At 48.8% G+C, this 19,328-nt stretch overlaps 1 protein-coding gene and 1 long non-coding RNA gene across 2 annotated transcripts in view; one reads left to right on the top strand and one right to left on the bottom strand.

Annotated features, from left to right (window-relative positions):
- Positions 1–19,328, bottom strand: part of MYO18A (myosin XVIIIA) — a 222,074-nt gene that overhangs the window by 65,480 nt on the left and 137,266 nt on the right. Inside the window, 8 exon segments of the mRNA XM_087955982.1 lie at positions 1,309–1,420; positions 1,869–1,988; positions 3,547–3,636; positions 5,547–5,690; positions 11,447–11,475; positions 11,478–11,574; positions 14,899–14,964; positions 16,852–16,961. Of these exon segments, the coding sequence (XP_087812108.1) occupies positions 1,309–1,420; positions 1,869–1,988; positions 3,547–3,636; positions 5,547–5,690; positions 11,447–11,475; positions 11,478–11,574; positions 14,899–14,964; positions 16,852–16,961 (768 nt within the window).
- Positions 1–19,328, top strand: part of LOC148132658 (uncharacterized) — a 335,548-nt gene that overhangs the window by 235,385 nt on the left and 80,835 nt on the right. The gene's annotated exons all lie outside the window — the stretch shown is intronic.

The raw sequence follows: 19,328 nt of genomic DNA, 5'->3' as shown, positions 1-19,328 counted from the left end.
GGAGTGGAAGCCCTCCCTCTTAAAGCAGGCTGGCTGGGGGATTCTGGGAGTGGAAGCCCTCCTCTTAAAGCAGGCTGGCTGGGGGATTCTGGGAGTGGAAGTCCTCCCTCTTAAATCAGGCTGGCTGGGGGATTCTGGGAGTGGAAGCCCTCCCCTCTTAAGGCAGGCTGACTGGGGGATTCTGGGAATGGAAGTCCACCCCTCTTAAAGCATGCTGGCTGGGGGATTCTGGAGTGGAAGTCCACCCCTCTTAAAGCCTTTTGGCTGGGGGATTCTGGGAATGGAAGCCCACCCCTCTTAAAACATGCTGGCTGGGGATTCTGGGAGTGGAAGTCCGCCCCTCTTAAAGCCTTTTGGCTGGGGATTCTGGGAGTGGAAGTCCACCCCTCTTAAAGCATGCTGGCTGGGGGATTCTGGGAATGGAAGTCCACCCTCTTAAAGAATGCTGGCTGGGGGATTCTGGGAGTGGAAGTCCACCCCTCTTAAAGCAGGCTGGCTGGGGGATTCTGGGAGTGGAAGTCCACCCCTCTTAAAGCCTTTTGGCTGGGGGATTCTGGGAATGGAAGCCCACCCCTCTTAAAACATGCTGGCTGGAGGATTCTGGGAGTGGAAGCCCACCCCTCTTAAAACCTTTTGGCTGGGGATTCTGGGAGTGGAAGCCCACCCCTCTTAAAGCAGGCTGGCTGGGGGATTCTGGGAATGGAAGTCCACCCCTCTTAAAGCATGCTGGCTGGGGATTCTGGGAGTGGAAGTCCACCCTCTTAAAGCCTTTTGACTGGGGATTCTGGGAATGGAAGCCCACCCCTCTTAAAACATGCTGGCTGGGGGATTCTGGGAGTGGAAGTCCGCCCCTCTTAAAGCCTTTTGGCTGGGGGATTCTGGGAGTGGAAGCCCACCCCTCTTAAAACAGGCTGGCTGGGGGATTCTGGGAGTGGAAGCCCACCCCTCTTAAAGCAGGCTGGCTGAGGGACTCTGGTAGTGGAAGTCCTTCCCTCTTAAAGCAGGCTGGCTGGGGGATTCTGGGAGTGGAAGTCCTTCCCTCTTAAAGCAGGCTGGCTGGGGGATTCTGGGAGTGGAAGCCCTCCCCTCTTAAAGCAGGCTGGCTGGGGGATTCTGGGAGTGGAAGTCCTCCCCTCTTAAAGTTGCCAAGATTGGAAAACACCATCCCTCTAGAGCCAATATTTCTGCCCCTTTTCCGTAAATGACCCCCCCCGTTCCAACTCCGAAAGTACCTGAGACAGCCTGCAGCCCCCCAGGAGGAAGGAGGGGCAAGAAACTGGCTGCCCAAGAGATGAAGCGGAGGCTCACCTGTGTCGTCATCATCCATCTCCCCATTGAGCTCGGCTGCCCGGATCAGCCGAGCCTCCATCACTTCCATCTCCATGGAGTCCATCTGTTTCTTGAGGGCATCGTACTTGGCCTATTTGGGGAGGGGGAGTAGGGGAGGGTCAGGAGGAGGCCCAACCCACCATCAGGGCTGTCATCCCATGCTGTTCAGGGGTTGTTTAGCCCGTCCGGTCTTCAACCTTGGCCATTTGGGTTGACCCTTGAAGCGTAGAAACGCCATTGCCCACAACATCGCCGTCGTGACTACAAGGTAGTCCTTGACTTAGGATATACTTCGTTTAGTGACCGTTCGACATTGACAAGGGGCCCTGGAAAAAGTGACCACGGGGACGATGGGTTATGCTGCAACGGTCGGTAAGTGTGGAAAAACGGTCGTAAGTCCACTTTTACCCCCCCCCAACGCCGTTGTAACTCTGAACGGTCGCTAAAGGAACGGCCGTGAATCGAGGATGACCTGTATCCCGGAGGCAACCCAAGCGTCACTTGTGAATCCAACCCCAGCCCTGAAGCTCTGGGCTGACCTGCAGGTCCTTCATCTCTTTCTCCGCCCGGAGGCGCTCGGCCGTCTCTGCGTCCAGAAGCTGGGAAGCCGATTCTCCCGTGTTCCTCTCGTCCGTTAGCTCCGATGTCAGCTCTGCGACCTGAGAGGAGGTAAGAATGGAATAGAGCTGGAAGGGACCTTGGGAGGTCTTCTAGTCCAGCCCCCTGCGCAAGGAGGACAAGGGACTGTCCAATCTCTTCTTGAAAACATCCAGAGATGGAAAACGAAGGAAGGAAGGAAGGAAAGGAAGGATGGATGGAAAAGAAGGAAGGAAGGAAAGGAAGGAAGAGAAGGAAGGATGGAAAGGAAGGAAGGAAAAGAAGGAAGGAAGGAAAGGAAGGAAGGGTGGGAAGGAAGGAAGGAAGGAAGGAAGGAAGGAAGGAAGGAAGGAAGGAAGGAAGGAAGGAAGGAAATAGAGGGACGGAGGGAGGAGAAAAGAAAGGAAGGGAGGGAGGGAGGAAGGAAGGAAGGGGAAGGAAGGAAGGAAGGAAGGAAGGAAAGAAGGAAGGAAGGAAAGGAAGGAAGGGTGGGAAGGAAGGAAGGAAGGAAGGAAGGAAGGAAGGAAGGAAGGAAGGAAGAAGGAAGGAAGGAAGGAAGGAAGGAAATAGAGGGACGGAGGGAGGAGAAAAAGGAAGGGAGGGGAGGGAGGAAGGAAGGAAGGAAGGAAGGAAGGAAGGAAGGAAGGAAGGAAGGAAGGAAGGAAGGAAGGAAGGAAGGAAGGAAGGAAGGAAGGAAGGAAGGAAAGGAAAAAAGAAGGAAAGACAGAAGGAAGGACAGAAGGAAGGACGGGAAGGAAAGAAGGAACCAAGGAAGGAAGGGAAGAGAAGGGAAGGAGGGAGGGAAGGAAGGAGGAGGGAAGAGAAGGAAGGAAGGAAGGAAGGAAGGAAGGAAGGAAGGAAGGAAGGAAGGGTAAGGTAGGAAGGAAGGAAGGAAGGAAGGAAGGAAGGAAGGAAGGAAGGAAGGAAGGAAGGAAGGAAAGACGGAAGGAAGGACAGAAGGAAGGATGGGAAGGAAGGAAAGAAGCAAGCAAGGAAGGAAGGAAGGAAGAGAAGGAAGGAAGGAAGGAAGGAGGGAGGGAAGAGAAGGAAGAAGGAAAGAAGGAAGGAAAGAAAGAAGGAACGAAAGAAGGGAGGGAGGAAAGAAAGCGAAATAATAAGAGTTGGAAGGGACCACGGAGATCTTCTAGTCCAGCCCCCTGCTCAAGGCAGGAAACCCTACATCATTTGCGGGAAAACAGGGCAGTCCTCGGCTTATGACCTGCCATTGAGACTTGCATTTCCGTCACCAAGAGAGCCAGTTCGTTAAAACTTGAGGTTTTGCCCCTTTTTACGACCTTCCTTGCCTGCAGTTGTAGAGCGAAGCACTGCCACTGTGAAGGGAGCCTAGCTCCCCCACTGACACGGCTCGACAGGAGGTCGCCAAAGGGGAATGACGGGGACCCCCCGGGGTGCTACGACCGTCATAAACGCGAGTCAAGGGCCAAGGGGTCTGAATTTTCGATCCCGCAACCCCGGCGATGCTGCGACGGTCCTTAAGGGGGAAAAAGGGGCTGCCCGTGGCTTTTTCAGGGCCGCCGTTGACTGTGAACGGCGGCTCAGCGAACGGCCGTAACCCAAGGACCGCCTGTGGTTCAGGGAGGGGGTTTCAAGGCCTCCCACCTTGCTCTCCAGGCGGTCGCTGCTCAGCCGCAGTTCGTTCCGCTCTTTCTCCGCCTTCTCCAAACGGCCCTTTAGCTGCTGGATCTCTTCCTGCAGGGGGGAGGAAGGGAGAGGAGGCTGAAAAAGGGCAACTCTTGTCCCAGGCCCTGGATTGGGAAGGGGGGGGGCTCGCCGAAGGGACCCTGGGAGGTCTTCTAGCCCAACCCCCCTGCCCCCTAGGCACATGCACATGGCCTCCCCACTGGTTCGTTGTTCTTAGCTGCCAAGAAATGTCTCCTTGGTTCCCTCTGAGGAGTTTTGACACACTGCCCACCATACGTCCCTCTCTTTTTCCTTTCCTTCCCCCTTCCTTCTAACCTTCCCCCTTCCATCCTTCCTATCTTTTTCCCTTCCTTCCTTCCTTCCTTTCCTTCCTCCCTCTCATCTTTTTCTTCCTTCCTTCCCTCTTCTTTCCTTCTTTCTCATCTCTTTTCCTTCCTTCCTTCTCATCTTTTTCCTCCCTCCCTTCCCTCCCTTCCTTCTCATTCTTTCCTCCCTTCCCTCTCCTTTTTCTTTCTTTCCTCCCTTCTCATCTTTTTCCTTCCTCGTTTTTTCCTTCCTTCCCTCTTTCCTTCCTTCTCATCCTTTTTCCTTCCTTCCTCCCATCCATCCTTCTCATTTTTTCCTTCCTTCCCTCTCCTTTTTCTTTCTTTCCTTCCTTCTCATCTTTTTCCTTCCTCGTTTTTTCCTTCCCTCCCTCTTTCCTTCCTTCTCATCTTTTTCCTCCCTCCTTCCCTCCCTTCCTTCTCATTTTTTCCTTCCTTCCCTCTCCTTTTTTCTTTCTTTCCTTCCTTCTCATCTTTTTCCTTCCTCGTTTTTCCTTCCTTCCCTCTTTCCTTCCTTCTCGTCTTTCTTCTTTCCTCCCTCCCTTCCTTTCTTCCTTCCATCCTTCTCATTTTTCCTTCCTTCTCTCTCCTTTTTTCTTTCTTTCCTTCCTTCTCATCTTTTTCCTTCCTCGTTTTTTCCTTCCTTCCCTCTTTCCTTCCTTCTCATCTTTTTCCTCCCTCCCTCCCTCCCTTCCTTCCATCCATCCTTCTCATTTTTTCCTTCCTTCCCTCTCCTTTTTTCTTCCTTTCCTTCCTTCTCATCTTTTTCCTTCCTCGTTTTTCCTTCCTTCCCTCTTTCCTTCCTTCTCATCTTTTTCCTCCCTCCGTCCCTTCCTTCCTTCCTTCCATCCATCCTTCATTTTTTTCTTTCCTTCTGTCTTTTTCTTTCTTTCTTTCCTTCCTTCTCATCTTTTTCCTTCCTCGTTTTTTCCTTCCTTCCCTCTTTCCTTCCTTCTCATCTTTTTCCTCCCTCCCTCCCTCCCTTCCTTCCTTCCATCCATCCTTCTCATTTTTTCCTTCCTTCCCTCTCCTTTTTCTTTCTTTCCTTCCTTCTCATCTTTTTCCTTCCTCGTTTTTCCTTCCTTCCCTCTTTCCTTCCTTCTCATCTTTTTTCCTCCCTCCCTCCCTCCCTCCCTCCCTTCCATCCATCCTTCTCATTTCCCCCCCTCCTTCTTGCTTCTCATTTTTTCCTTTCTCTTTCTTCTTTTCTTCCTTCCTTCCCCTAGAACAGGGGTGTCAAACCAGCGTCATCATGGTGGGTGTCACATGACCTTTCCCCCCTTTGCTGAACCGGGAGTGAGCATGGCCAGTGTGTGAGACGCATCCAGCCTGCAGACTGGGAGTTTGACAGCCCTGCTCTAGAATCATATCGGGCTGGAAGGGACCTCGGAGGTCTTCTAGTCCAGCCTCCCGCCCAGAGCAAAAGTGCCTATACCCTGAGAAATGAACGTCCAATATTTTCTTGAACCTCATCCGACCCTTGTTGGCTGGGGAATTCTGGGAGTTGAAGTCCACCCACCTTAGACTGAGAAGCCTCGGGCTAGGCTAGCATGACCCATGGCAACCTCTCCAGCTGTTTGGAAAGACCCCCCACTCGCCCCAGGGTCCCTCCCTCCCTCCCTCCCTCTCACGCACATCCTTGCACCGGATCTGGTCCTCCGTCAGCTGGACTTCGATGAGAGGCCGGACGGTGGTGAAGAGTTTCCACCAAAGCCAGCCCTTCACGCCCTTGTTCTTCTTGATGTTCTTCTGAACGCAGCGGATGGCCAGGTCCTGGATCTGCATTTTGGGGGGGGTGGGGGGGAGAAGAGCGGTGGGGGGGGGAGAAGCCTATTAGGTCAAGAGGAGCCCCTTCCCCTTATACAGGTGAGGGCAGGAACCAAGACCCCTTGGCCCTTCCCTGCATAGGATCCTTCCAAAGACTTCCAAAGGAAGGGCCAAAGGAAGAACTCAACTGAAGAGAAGGCCAGGCTGGTTCGTTTTTGCCCACACCCTAGGGTCCATCGGTCCCTCCCTTTCTCTCTCTCTCTCCCTCCCTCCCTCTCTTTTTCATCTCTCTCTATCTATCGTCTCATTCTATTCTATTCTTTTATTCCATCTATCGATCGACTGATCTCTATCGATCTATCTCTATTTATCTATCTATCTACTGTATGTATATCTATTTCTATTCATTTAATCTATATTTATCTCTATCTATCTATCTACATCTACCTATCTCTATCTATTGATTTATCTGTATATCTATCTATATATCTATCTCTATCTATCTACTGTATGTATATCTATTTCTATTTATTTATCTATTTATGTATATCTACTGTATCTCTCTCTCTCTATTTATATATATCTATCCACATCTATCTCTATCTATTTATCTATATATCTATCTCTATCTATCTCTATCTATATTTATCTATTTACTGTATCTATGTCTATTTCTATTTATTTATTGATTCATTTATTTATATCTATCTATCTATCTATCTATCTATCTATCTATCTATCTATCTATCTACTCTATTTATCTATATTTATCTCTATCTCTATCTATCTCTATATCTATTTATCTATCTATCTATATCTATCTATATATCTATCTCTATTTATCTCTATTTATCTCTATTTATCTCTATCTCTATCTATCTATCTATCTATCTATCTCTATCTATCTCTATCTATATTTATCTATCTACTGTATGTATGTCTATTTCTATTTATTTATTCATTTATTTATATCTATCTATCTATCTATCTATCTATCTATCTATCATCTATCTATCTATCTATCTATCTATCTATCTATCTATCTATCTAACTATCTAAAACTATCTATCTATCTATCTATCTATCTATCTATCTATCTATCTATCTATCTATCTATCTATCTATCTATCTATCCCTGTCTGCCTGCCTGTCTGTCTGTCTGTCTGTCTATCTATCTATCTATCTATCTATCTATCTATCTATCTATCTATCTATCTATCATATATCTATCTATCTATCTATCTATCTATCTATCTATCTATCTATCTATCTATCTATCTATCTATCTCTATCTATCTATCTATCTATCTATCTATCTATCTATCTATCTATCTATCTATCATCTATCTATCTATCTATCTATCTACTCTATTTATCTATATTTATCTCTATCTCTATCTCTATCTCTCTCTATCTCTATCTCTATCTATTTATCTATCTATATCTATCTATATATCTATATCTATTGATCTATCGACTATCTATCTATCTATCTATCTATCTATCTATCTATCTACTCTATTTATCTATATTTATCTCTATTTATCTCTATCTCTATCTCTCTCTATCTCTATCTATTTATCTATCTATATCTATCTATATATCTATATCTATTGATCTATCGACTATCTATCTATCTATCTATCTATCTATCTATCTATCTATCTATCTCTATTTATTTATCTATACCTTTCTCTCTATCTGCCATCCATCTCATTTCATCTGGGGGTGGGGAGGGGGGGGGGGTTCACAAAGAAATGCAAGGGGGGAGGGTCTCTTTCTCTTTCTTTTCATTTAATTTCTTTCTTTGTTTATTTATTTATTACATTTCCGGTGCCCCTCCAAGACGGCTCTGGGCACCTTACAGATTGAAGATTTTTTTTTGTTCTTTGCACCAACCAGCCTGCAGAGTTTTTGAAGTGCAGCTGTTAATAAGATGCATCTCTGGAGACGCCCTGCAGGTCGTGGTTGTCCCAGAGGTGATTCCATTCCCCCCAACCCAACAGACAACGGGGACTTTCTGGTTTTTACCTTGAAGACATTTCACTTCCGGGCAACTTACAGCAGGAACCGTTATTATCCTTTCTTCTCCTCTAGAAACATAGTCCTCCGCTTACAACCATCCTTTTAGCGACCCTCTGAAGTTTACAACCACTGAAAAAAAGGGACTTTGACGACCGTTCTTGACACTTAACCGAATTCAGGTAAAGTTTGGCAGCTGGCTCGTATCTAGGACGGCCGCAGGGCCCCCGAAGTCACTCGATCTCCTTTTGTGGCCTTGTGTCAAGCATCGATCCCTGGTCTACAACACGGTTTTTTCGGCAGTTCCAAGAAGGCTCCGTGGCCATTTGCACCACCCAGGTGATTGCACCACTCAAGTGGCCTCAACAACCCTCTAAAAAGGTGCAAATGACCAGCTGTCTGCAAGGAGTATCCATCCTTCCGTTTCCCCACATCTCCAGTCAGAGCTGAAGAAGCTCCTTGGATGAGAAGCGAAACCTCTTCAAAAGACCTGAGGACACAAGATAAACCTCCAAGGGGCCTCAACAAACCTCTAAAAAGGATGCAAATGACCAGCTGTCTGCAAGGAGTATCCATCCTTCCGTTTCCCCACCTTCCAGTCAGAGCTGAAGAAGCTCCTTGGATGAGAAGCGAAACCTCTTCAAAAGACCTGAGGACACAAGATAAACGTCCAAGGGGCCTCAACGACCCTCTAAAAAGGATGCAAATGACCAGCTGTCTGCAAGGAGTATCCATCCTTCCGTTTCCCCACATCTCCAGTCAGAGCTGAAGAAGCTCCTTGGATGAGAAGCGAAACCTCTTCAAAAGACCTTGAGGACACAAGATAAACCTCCAAGGGGCCTCAACAACCCTCTAAAAAGGATGCAAATGACCAGCTGTCTGCAAGGAGTATCCATCCTTCCGTTTCCCCACATCTCCAGTCAGAGCTGAAGAAGCTCCTTGGATGAGAAGCGAAACCTCTTCAAAAGACCTTGAGGACACAGATAAACCTCCAAGGGGCCTCAACAACCCTCTAAAAAGGTGCAAATGACCAGCTGTCTGCAAGGAGTATCCATCCTTCCGTCTCCCCACATCTCCAGTCAGAGCTGAAGAAGCTCCTTGGATGAGAAGCGAAACCTCTTCAAAAGACCTTGAGGACACAGATAAACCTCCAAGGGGCCTCAACGACCCTCTAAAAAGGATGCAAATGACCAGCTGCAAAGAGTATAAATCCTTCCCTTCCCCACCATTTTGGTCAGAACTGAAGAAGCTTCTGGGATGAAAACGTCTTCAAAAGAAAAGCGAAATGTCTTCAAAAGAAAAAAAAACCAAAAAAATCCAGTGGCCTCCTGAAAAAAAAAATCACCTTTGGGAAAAACCATGACCTGGAGGACTGGAGAATCTCTACAGACTTTTAGCTATGCCATTTGGGACGGACACCCTTCGAATGGGGTGGGAGTAAGAATGGATTTCCAAGTGGAAAATAAATTGCAGACTATAGGAACCAGGAGCATCACTCAGGTGACTCTGAGGAAACAAATAAACCTCCAACGACCCTCTAAAAGGATGCAAATGACCGGCAGTATTAAATCCTTCCCTTCCCCTCCATCCAGTCAGAGCGGAAGGAAGCTCCTTGGATGAGAAGCGAAACACCTTCAGAAAGAAAAAGCAGAAAGTCCCGGAAAAGCGCCTTTGTGGGACAACCACGACCTGGAGGACTGGAGAATCACCAGAGACATATATCTTATTAACGGCTGCACCACCACCACCCCAAAAAAACCTCTGCAAGCTTGTGCAACGAGCAAAAAAAAAAAAAAAAATCTTTATTCTGTACAGCTGCCAGAATCATCATCTTGTAGGAGCGCAAGAAATTTAATAAGGAAATAAACAAAACGAATCAATAAAGTAAAAAGAGAAAGAAAGACACCACGAGCCTTTGCATTGCTTTGTGAACCCACTGCTCCCCACCCACAATGGCCCCCAGACCCCCTCAGCATGCACACACACACACACACACACACACACACACACACACGATACAACCTTGCTGGAGAATGGCGAAAAAGAGGCACAGGGGAGCACACAATTCCCTTCCTACCTGTTGCAAGAGGCAGCTTTCAAGGCCTAGGGGGAGGGAGTGGGTGGGTGGGTGGGTGGAAGCCGCCGCTGCTGCTGCTACTTCAGATGGATTCCTTTAAGTAGCCCACCCTTCCAGTTCCCGGCCAGGGATGAGGTGGTTTTTTTTTTTGTGTGTGTGCAAGAGGCAAAGCTGCCCATTTTAGGATAAGAGAGGCATAAACGCCAGCCGTGGAGGCGGGAGGGCAGGAGTGTGTGCTTCTCTGTGTGTGTGTGTGTGTGTACGTGTGACTCACACAATTTCTTCCTCGCCTGACTTTTAAGGAAGATATAACCGCACGCCCAAATACAGACAGGCAGAGGGGTCCCTCGGGGCTCACACCGAGCTGGGTAGACTTTCCTGCGAGACGTTTCATGGGCCAGACAAGGTAACACGATCAGGGCTAGAAGGGAGAGGGGTTTGCGAGGAGGAGGAGGAGGAGGAGGAGGAGGAGGAGGAGGAGGAGGAGGAGGAGGAGGAGGAGGAGGAGGAGGAGGAGGAGGAGGAGGAGGAGGAGGAGGAGGAGGAGGAGGAGGAGGAGGGGAGGAAGAAGAGGAGGAGGAGGAGGAAGAGGAGGAGGAGCAGGAAGAGGACTGTGGGGTCCTTGGTGCTTTCTGAGCTGGGTGGTTTCGTTATGGACGTTTCATGGGCCAAACAAGATAACACGATCAGGGCTAGAAGGGAGAGGGGTTTGCGAGGAGGAGGAGGAGGAGGAGGAGGAGGAGGAGGAGGAGAGGAGGAGGAGGAGGAGGAGGAGGAGGAGAAGGAGGAGGAGGAGGAGGAGGAGGAGGAGGAGGAGGAGGAGGGAGGAGGAGGAGGAGGAGGAGGAGGAGGAGGAGGAGGAGAAGGAGGAGGAGGAGGAGGAAGAGGAGGAGGAGGAGGAGGAGGAGGAGAGGGAGGAGGAGGAGGAAGAGGAGGAGGAGCAGGAAGAGGACTGTGGGGTCCTTGGTGCTTTCTGAGCTGGGTGGTTTCGTTATGGACGTTTCATGGGCCAAACAAGATAACTCGATCAGGGCTAGAAGGGAGAGGGGTTTGCGAGGAGGAGGAGGAGGAGGAGGAGGAGGAGGAAGAGGAGGAGGAGGAGGAGGAGGAGGAGGACTGTGGGATCCTTGGGCCTCTCTGAGCTGGGTGGCTTTCTTTCAGATGTTTCACGAGCCAACTAGGTAACAATCTCAGGGCTGGTAGGGAGGGGCGTTTGCAGAGAGGAAGAGGAAGAGGAGGAGGGGGGAGGAGGAGGAGGAGGAGGAGGAGGAGGAGGAGGACTGCGGGGTCCTTGGTGCTTTCTGAGCTGGGTGGTTTCGTTATGGACGTTTCGTGACCCAACTAGGTAACATCACCAGTGCTGCAGGTAGAAGGGAGTGCGATGTGCATAAAGGGGAGGGGAGTGGGGGAGGGGAAGGGGGAGCAGGAAGAGGACTGTAGGGTCCTTGGTGCCTTCAAGCTGAGCGGTTTCCTTGTAGACGTTTCGTGACCCAACTAGGCAACGCCATCGGTGCAGGGATGACGTTCCCTAGTTGGGTCACGAAACGTCTGCAGAGGAAACCACCCAGCTGGGAGACACATCCCACCCCCAAGGAGCCCCCCTCCTCCTCCTGTCAAACCCCTGAGCTGCAACCCCCACCCCCTCCTCCATCCTCCAAACACAACCTACCTTCCTCTTCTTGAAGTGCTGGCGGGCGAGAAGCCCCGGCAGGCGGCCTGGAACAGGGTGATGCTTCGGCACAGCTGCTTGTCCCGCTGCTCCTCCAGCTTAGCCAAGGTCCCTGCCCGGAAGAACACCTGGGGGCAGGTAGAGTGGGGGGGCAGAAGGAGAGAAGTGGGAGGGGAAGCAATGCCGAAGACGGGGTCAGTCCCAGCTGCGGCTGGCAGGCTCCCAGCGCAGAGAGAGAGAGAGAAGGGGGCTCGGACGCCTGCTGGCCTCAGTGGGTGCTACGGAAGGGGGTTTTTCGGCCGAGCCAGGGCCCCTCTTTTGGAGGGGACATGCAGGGGGTCCTCCAGGAGCCCGCATTAGGCCCTCCGAGGGGCCCCACGTCGTTGGGCGAGCGCAGGTGGCAAAGGGGAGACAGGAGGCCCAAATCCGGCTTCCACTGCACGGACTTCCAAGGTGCCAGGGCGAAACTGGGGTGGGGGGTTGGGGTGGGGAGGGGCAGGTCAAGGGGAAGGACCCTTCTCCTTCACCCCCCACCCCCACCCCACTCTGGGCCTGGAGGCCTGGAGGAAGGAGACACCCCTCCCTTCTTCTATCCGAGACTGCACCCCGTACGGTAGAAGCCGCGGCAAGCAAGCTCCCCATAACTTGGCGGAGGCAAGGAAGATTCTCGCCGTCTCCTCCTCCTCTTGGAGTGAATCAGCCAGCCGCCCCCTCCCGGGGGGGAGGCTGGGCATCTTTCCTGGCATGCCGGGGAGGGGGTTGACTTCACACACACATGTACCCTGGGAGCGCTCTCTGTGTGTGTGTGTGTGTGTGTGCGTGGGCACGTTCGTAGACGCGAGCCAGGAGCTTCATCACGTCTCTCTTGCCAACAGCTCTGCCTGGCTGTACCGGCTGCATGTGGGATCGCCGTGCCCATCGTCCCCAGCCCGTGCAAAGCACCCTGGGTGGGTGCGGGAGGGACTCTGGGCTCGTGGGCCCGTTCCAGGTTTCCTGGGAAAGGCGGGGGCGTCCGAGGCAGGGAACGCCCCTCCCTGGCAAAATTATGACATTATTGGGAAATTGGTTGCGTTTGGCAAATGCTTTTGAAAGAAAGGGTGTGTGTGTGTGTGTGTGGCTGTCTAACACACCGCAAACAAGGTAGTTCTCGATTTACGACTGTCACTGAGCATAGAACTGCAGGGATGAGGCATTCTGGTCCTAAAGCGAAGCAGCCACGGAACAAAATAATTTTACGGGCTTTTGGGGGGGAAAGTGGGAATGAAGGACGCGGTTGGCTACGCAAATCTTGCGATGGTTAAACGAACGCCATGGTTGTTAAGCGAACACCATGGTCGTTAAGTGACCACCACGGTCGTTAAGTGAATACCATAGTTGTTAAGTGAACACCATGGTCGTTAAGTGAATACAATGGCTTTTAAGTGAACACCATGGTCATTAAGTAAATGTCATGGTCGATAAGTGAACACGATGGTTGTTAAGTGAACACCATGGTTGTTAAGTGAATACAAGTTGTTAAATGAACACCATGGTCATTAAGTGAACACCACAGTCGTTAAGTGAACGCCATGGTTGTTAAGGAAATGCCATGGTTGTTAAGTGAACACCAGGGTCATTAAGTGAACACCATGGTCGTTAAGTGAATACCATAGTTGTTAAGTGGACACCATGGTCGTTAAGTGAATACAATGGTTTTTAACTGAACACCATGGTCATTAAGTAAATGTCATGGTAGTTAAGTGAACATGATGGTTGTTAAGTGAACACCGTGGTCGTTAAGTGAATACAATGGTTGTTAACTGAACACCATGGTCATTAAGTAAATGTCATGGTAGTTAAGTGAACACGATGGTAGTTAAGTGAACACGATGGTTGTTAAGTGAACACCGTGGTCATTAAGTGAACACCACAGTCGTTAAGTGAACACCATGGTTGTTCAGGAAATGCCATGGTCGTTAAGTGAACACCATGGTCATTAAGTGAACACTATGGTTGTTAAGTGAACACCATGGTCGTTAAGTGAATACAATGGTTGTTAACTGAACACCATGGTCATTAAGTAAATGTCATGGTCGTTAAGTGAACACGATGGTTGTTAAGTGAACACCATGGTCGTTAAGTGAATACAATGGTTGTTAACTGAACACCATGGTCATTAAGTAAATGTCATGGTCGTTAAGTGAACATGATGGTTGTTAAGTGAATACCATGGTTGTTAAGTGAACACCATGGTTGTTAAATGAACACCAAGGTTAAGTGAACACCATGGTTGTTAAGGAAATGCCATGGTCGGTAAGTGAACACCATGGTCGTTAAGTGAACACCATGGTTGTTAAGTGAATACCATGCTGTTAAGTGAACACCATGGTCGTTAAGTGAATACAATGGCTTTTAAGTGAACACCATGGTCATTAAGTAAATGTCATGGTCGTTAAGTGAACACGATGGTTGTTAAGTGAACACCTTGGTCGTTAAGTGAATACAATGGTTGTTAACTGAACACCATGGTCATTAAGTAAATGTCATGGTCGTTAAGTGAACATGATGGTTGTTAAGTGAACACCATGGTTGTTAAATGAACACCAAGGTTAAGTGAACACCATGGTTGTTAAGTGAACACCATGGTTGTTAAGTGAATACCATGTTGTTAAGTGAACACCATGGTCGTTAAGTGAATACAATGGCTTTTAAGTGAACACCATGGTCATTAAGTAAATGTCATGGTCGTTAAGTGAACATGATGGTTGTTAAGTGAACACCATGGTCGTTAAGTGAATACAATGGTTGTTAACTGAACACCAAGGTTGTTAAGTGAACACCAAGGTTGTTAAGCGAACACCATCATCGTTAAGCGAACCTGTTCACTTGAATCGCTGGGAGGTTTTTTTGGCTGGAAAAGGGGAAGGAAGAACCACCCAAGTCTTGGTCACATGACCATGGAACGACACGCAACGGGGCATAAAGCTTCATTTAGTGACCGTTCGAAGTTATGATGGCATTGAGAAAAGTGAGGTAGGACTGTTGTTCCACACTGACGACCGTTGTAAGATCCTGGGGCCATGGGATCAAAATAGGGCAACTGACTCATATTTATGACGGGTACGGCGTCCCGTGTGCGTGTTTGTGTGTGTGTGTGACGTGATTCTCTTTTGTGACCTTCTGACCGGCGAAGTCAACTGGGGGGAGGGATGGGAAGCCAGATTCACTTCACAACCGCGTTCCACTTCCCAACGGCGGGGATTCGCTTAGCGACCGCGGTGAGAAAGGCCGCAAAACGGTCCGAAGCTCGCTCGCCACCACCACCTCCTCTTATAGCAACGGAAGAGTTTGGGCTTAATTTTAGCCATTCAGTCGAGGACCACCTGCACTTCCCCTGTCCTGGCAGGGACCCCTCCCTCCCCTCCACCATGCCGACCCACCCAAGAAACCCCTCCCCAGGTTGGTCTTCTCACCCGGCTGAGGCCCATCTGGTAACAGCTCTGCTCCAATTCTAGCGACTGCAGCAGCTCTTCCGCAGCCTGGAGAGGGAGGGGAGGAACAAGGGGGTGGGGGAGAGACAGCAAAGGGGGTGTCAGAAAGCACATTCACCCCACACCCAGGGGTGGGCTGCTACCAGTTCTCCCCAGTTTGGGAGGGGTATTTACTAGTTTGGCAAACCAGTAATTAAAAATTAAAAACTGGTCATTAAAAAGAAGCTTGAGGAAGGCTTCTGCAGGCTTTGCAGGCCAAAAACTAGGCCCGTTTCGCCACTTCCAGTATTTCCAGAAAAACAGGAAGTGATGAAACGGGCCTAGTTTTGGGCCTGCAAAGCCTGCAGAAGCCTTCCTCAAGCCTCTGGGAGGCCGAAAAAGGCCTCCAACCGGCTGAAAATCAGCTGTGAGGCGCGCACACTGAGGTCAGTTTTCCTCCAGCTCCCATGCCAGCACAAGTGGCTCTGCGTGCCACCTCTGGCACGCGTGCCATAGGTTCGCCATCACGGCTCTAGCCGCACCTCTCAGATTAAAAATAACTGATTTATTAGGACTGACCATGTCGGCGTTACCTGGGTGCAGCCGACTCTGAGACACATCATTCATTTCCTCCTTGACCCTGGTCTTCCGCCACCCCCACCCCCCGGACGTATATTCTCCAATGGGACACATCCAAGCCAAAAGTCAGCAATCATGCTCTACCAGTAGTAATCTTGCGTGCCAACAGCTTCGGCTGCCTAGCAATTATCTGAAGCATTTGAGGAATGCACTGCTTTCCTCACTTACTTTCTGTTGGCAACTACAAAGACCAAAGGAGTATTTTTTTAGTTGACAGGCTGTTTTCGCCCCCCCCTGGAGGCTCGAGGAAAGCCTCCGGAGCCCGGGGAGGGCCAAAACGCCCCCCTCCGTGGTGCAGGAGCATGCCCACCCAGCAACCAGGCAGAGAACCGGCTGCTAAAATCTTTGAGGCCCACCCCCAAAACTCCAGGCTCATCCTATGCTTTCTGCCCCACACACACACACACACACACACACACACCCAGTGAGCAGGGGTGGGATTCAAATTTTGTAACAAATGGTTCTGTGGGTGTGGCCTAATTTGGGGGTGTGGCTTGGTGGCCATGTGACTGGATGGGCGTGGCTTGCGTGTAAATATTATAAATATTTATGTCAATATTGAATTTTTGATTTAAAAAGAAAGAGCAATTTTTACCCCAAATCAGGCAAAGCAGGCAGGCAGATGGAGTTGCTCGCAGAATCACAGACTCACTCAGAGATCTACCTTTCTGCCATCTGCTACCTGAGTCTGTCACGTAAAATTTGCTGGCAAGCAAACTCACAAAATTAACTCGCAACACACCCTGTGTGTAAATACTGCATTTTTTTATTAAGAAAAAGAGCAACTTTTATCCCAAAGCAAGCAAAGCAGGCAGGCAGATGGAGTTGTCGCAGAATCACAGATTCACTCAGAGATCTATCTTTCTGCCATCTGCTACCTGAGTCTGCACTGAAAAATAATAGAAGCTTCGGTCCTAAGGAAGCTTCGGCTCTGCTTTTAGATTAGCTAGAAAGCAAGAAATCCAACTTTCTAGCGAATCTAAATCTCTCAGCACAGCAGAACAGCTGGATGGTTGGGGGAGGAAAAAGGAAAAAAATAGCAACTTAGCAGGCAAGTTGGATGGCGCGCATGCCAGGTAAGGAGCGAGTGGGCGAGGAGGGGAAGGGAGGGGCCAGCCAATGGCGCCATTTGCCAGTTCTCTGAAGTGGGCAGAATCGTAACAACTGCAGAATCCCACCCCTGCTCGTGAGTGCAGCTATCCCACCTCTTGGGGTAAGGAAGTCCAGGGACTCAACGACCTCCAGACCCCTACCAACCTGGCCCTGGCAGAGACCCCAGCAGCCCCCCACCCCACCCCCCAATTGCAGCCGGCATACCCTCTTCTCGTCCGTGACGATATAATGGCGCCCGTGCTTCTTGGTCAGGTGGGGAGCCAGGACGTCGAAGCGCCGGCGGAACTCGGCGAAGGCCATGTGGTCAGGGTAACCTTGGGAGGGGGAGGAGAAAGAAAGGGGTGCGTCAGAAGGGGAGGGGGCTCGGTGTGTGGGGGGGGGCACAGAAGAGGGATGGAGCAGCATGGGGCTGCCGTGGTGGAGGCAGGACAAGGGCCGCCAGCCTGGATACAAAACGTGGGTGGTGTCCCAACAAACTTCTGGAAATGAGGGGGTCCATCTATTTTCCAAAGCCCCCCACCCACCCACCCAAGGCAGGACAAGAAGCAACGGATGGAAACAACTAACCAAGGAGAGATTCTAATCATTCTAACTAATAATTCTAATCATTCTATGTTCGGGCGGGGGTGGGTGGGGTTGGACTAGATGACCTACAAGGTCCCTTCCAACTCCGTTAATCTGTAAATCTGTAATCATTCTAACTCCAATTCTAATTCTAATAATTCTAATACTTATAATTCTAACAATTGCAATAAATGTAATTCTAATAAATTCTAACTCCAATTTTAATTCCAATTCTAATAATTCTCATTCTAATATAAGATAAGAAGACCTCCAAGGTCCCTTACAACTCTTGTTATTCTATTTCTATTTCTATTCTCCTTCCTTCTCTATTCTATTCCATTCCATTCCTCTAAGTCTAATAATTCTAATTCTAATACTTATAATTCTAACAATTCCAATAAATGTAATTCTAATAATTCTAACTCTAATTCCAGTTTTAATTCTAATGCTAATAATTCTAATTCTAATATAAGATAAGAAGACCTCCAAGGTCCCTTACAACTCTGTTATTCTATTCTATTCTATTCTATTCTATTCTATTCTATTCTATTCTATTCTATTCCATTCTATTCCATTCCATTCCATTCCATTCCATTCCATTCCATTCCAATAATTCTAATTCTAATACTTATAATTCTAACAATTCCAATTCCAATAAATGTAATTCTAATAATTCTAACTCTAATTCCAGTTTTAATTCTAATGCTAATAATTCTAATTCTAATATAAGATATGAAGACCTCCAAGGTCCCTTACAACTCTATTCTAATTCTATTCTATTCTATTCTATTCTCTATTCTACTCCTTATTCTATTCTATTCTATTCTATTCTATTCTATTCTATTCTATTCTATTCTATTCTATTCTATTCTATTCTATTCTATTCTATTCTATTCTATTCTATTCTATTCTATTCTATTCTATTCTATTCCATTCCATTCCATTCCATTCCATTCCAATAATTCTAATAATTCTAATTCTAATACTTATAATTCTAACAATTCCAATTCCAATAAATGTAATTCTAACAATTCTAACTCTAATTCCAATTTTAACTCTAATGCTAATAATTCTAATTCTTAAGTCTTAGAACAAGACTTTATTGTCACTTCGAATGCACACTAATTTTGGCATGCATTAAAATGAAATTTCATTGCGCACCGCTCTCAAAAAGGGTCACCCATCGGTGGTGGTTACCTGGAGGCCCACCTGTATTGGAAGTGACATTTTTGTCTCGGACGGTGACTGAAGACGAACGCCGTGCCTCTATCCCCCATCCCCCCCACTCGATGGTCTCTCTCCCCCCGACTCTCCAAAATCCAACTTGTGTGTCTCCCAGGGACGTCTGACGAAGCAACGCCAAGCGTGTCCAAACACTGTTCTAAAAGCGAGCGGCTTCACTCGAATCCACGCCACGGCTGGCAATTCCTCCTGTAGCTGCAGGTAAAGGCTCCCCGCTCCACCCCCCCCCCCAAATAGATCCTGCTATCGGATTGCAATTAAATTGATGGGCAAAGATAGCCTGTGTGGATGCTCCAGGTCTTAATTCATCATCATCCGCATCGACCGGGACTGGCGAGCCATCGATTCCCCGACCCCGGCATAAAACAACACCAAATTTTGCTACCGCCAACTCACTCAAGCTCTTGAAACAACACAGAAAGGGAGGAGGAAGGCAGGAGTGGGCTGGCTGGGAGGGGAGGTAGGGGTCTTTTCCAAGGAGGAGAGGCGGGGTGGGTGGGGAAGGAGAACAGGTGGTGGTCCTCGACTTATGGACACATAATTTGGGGACAGAATGTCCGTGGGCCGAGCAAGAGAGTTGTGTCCGACTGTATGACCTTCCTTTGCCATGGTTGTTAAAGCGAATCGTATGCAGTGGTTAAGTGAACCAGGAGCTCGTTATGCAAACCTGGCTCCTCCCCACGGATTTTCCTTCCGAAGAGCCAGTGGGGGAAGGTTACAAAGGACAGAATTAAGAGAGCGGGAAGGGACCTTGGAGGTCTTCTAGTCCAACCCCCTGCTCAAGCAGATGACCCTAGGCCATTCCAGACAAATGGTTGTGCAATCTCGGCTTGAAAACCTCCAGGAATGGAAGGATGGATGGATGGATGGATGGA

Source organism: Notechis scutatus, chromosome 1 (assembly GCF_049901735.1).
Source record: "Notechis scutatus isolate UNSWTSFEM ecotype Mainland chromosome 1, rNotScu1.2, whole genome shotgun sequence".
Taxonomy (NCBI): Eukaryota; Metazoa; Chordata; class Lepidosauria; order Squamata; family Elapidae; genus Notechis; species Notechis scutatus.
The sequence above is the reverse complement of the archived record's forward strand: the minus strand, read 5'-3'. Positions and strand labels throughout refer to the sequence as shown.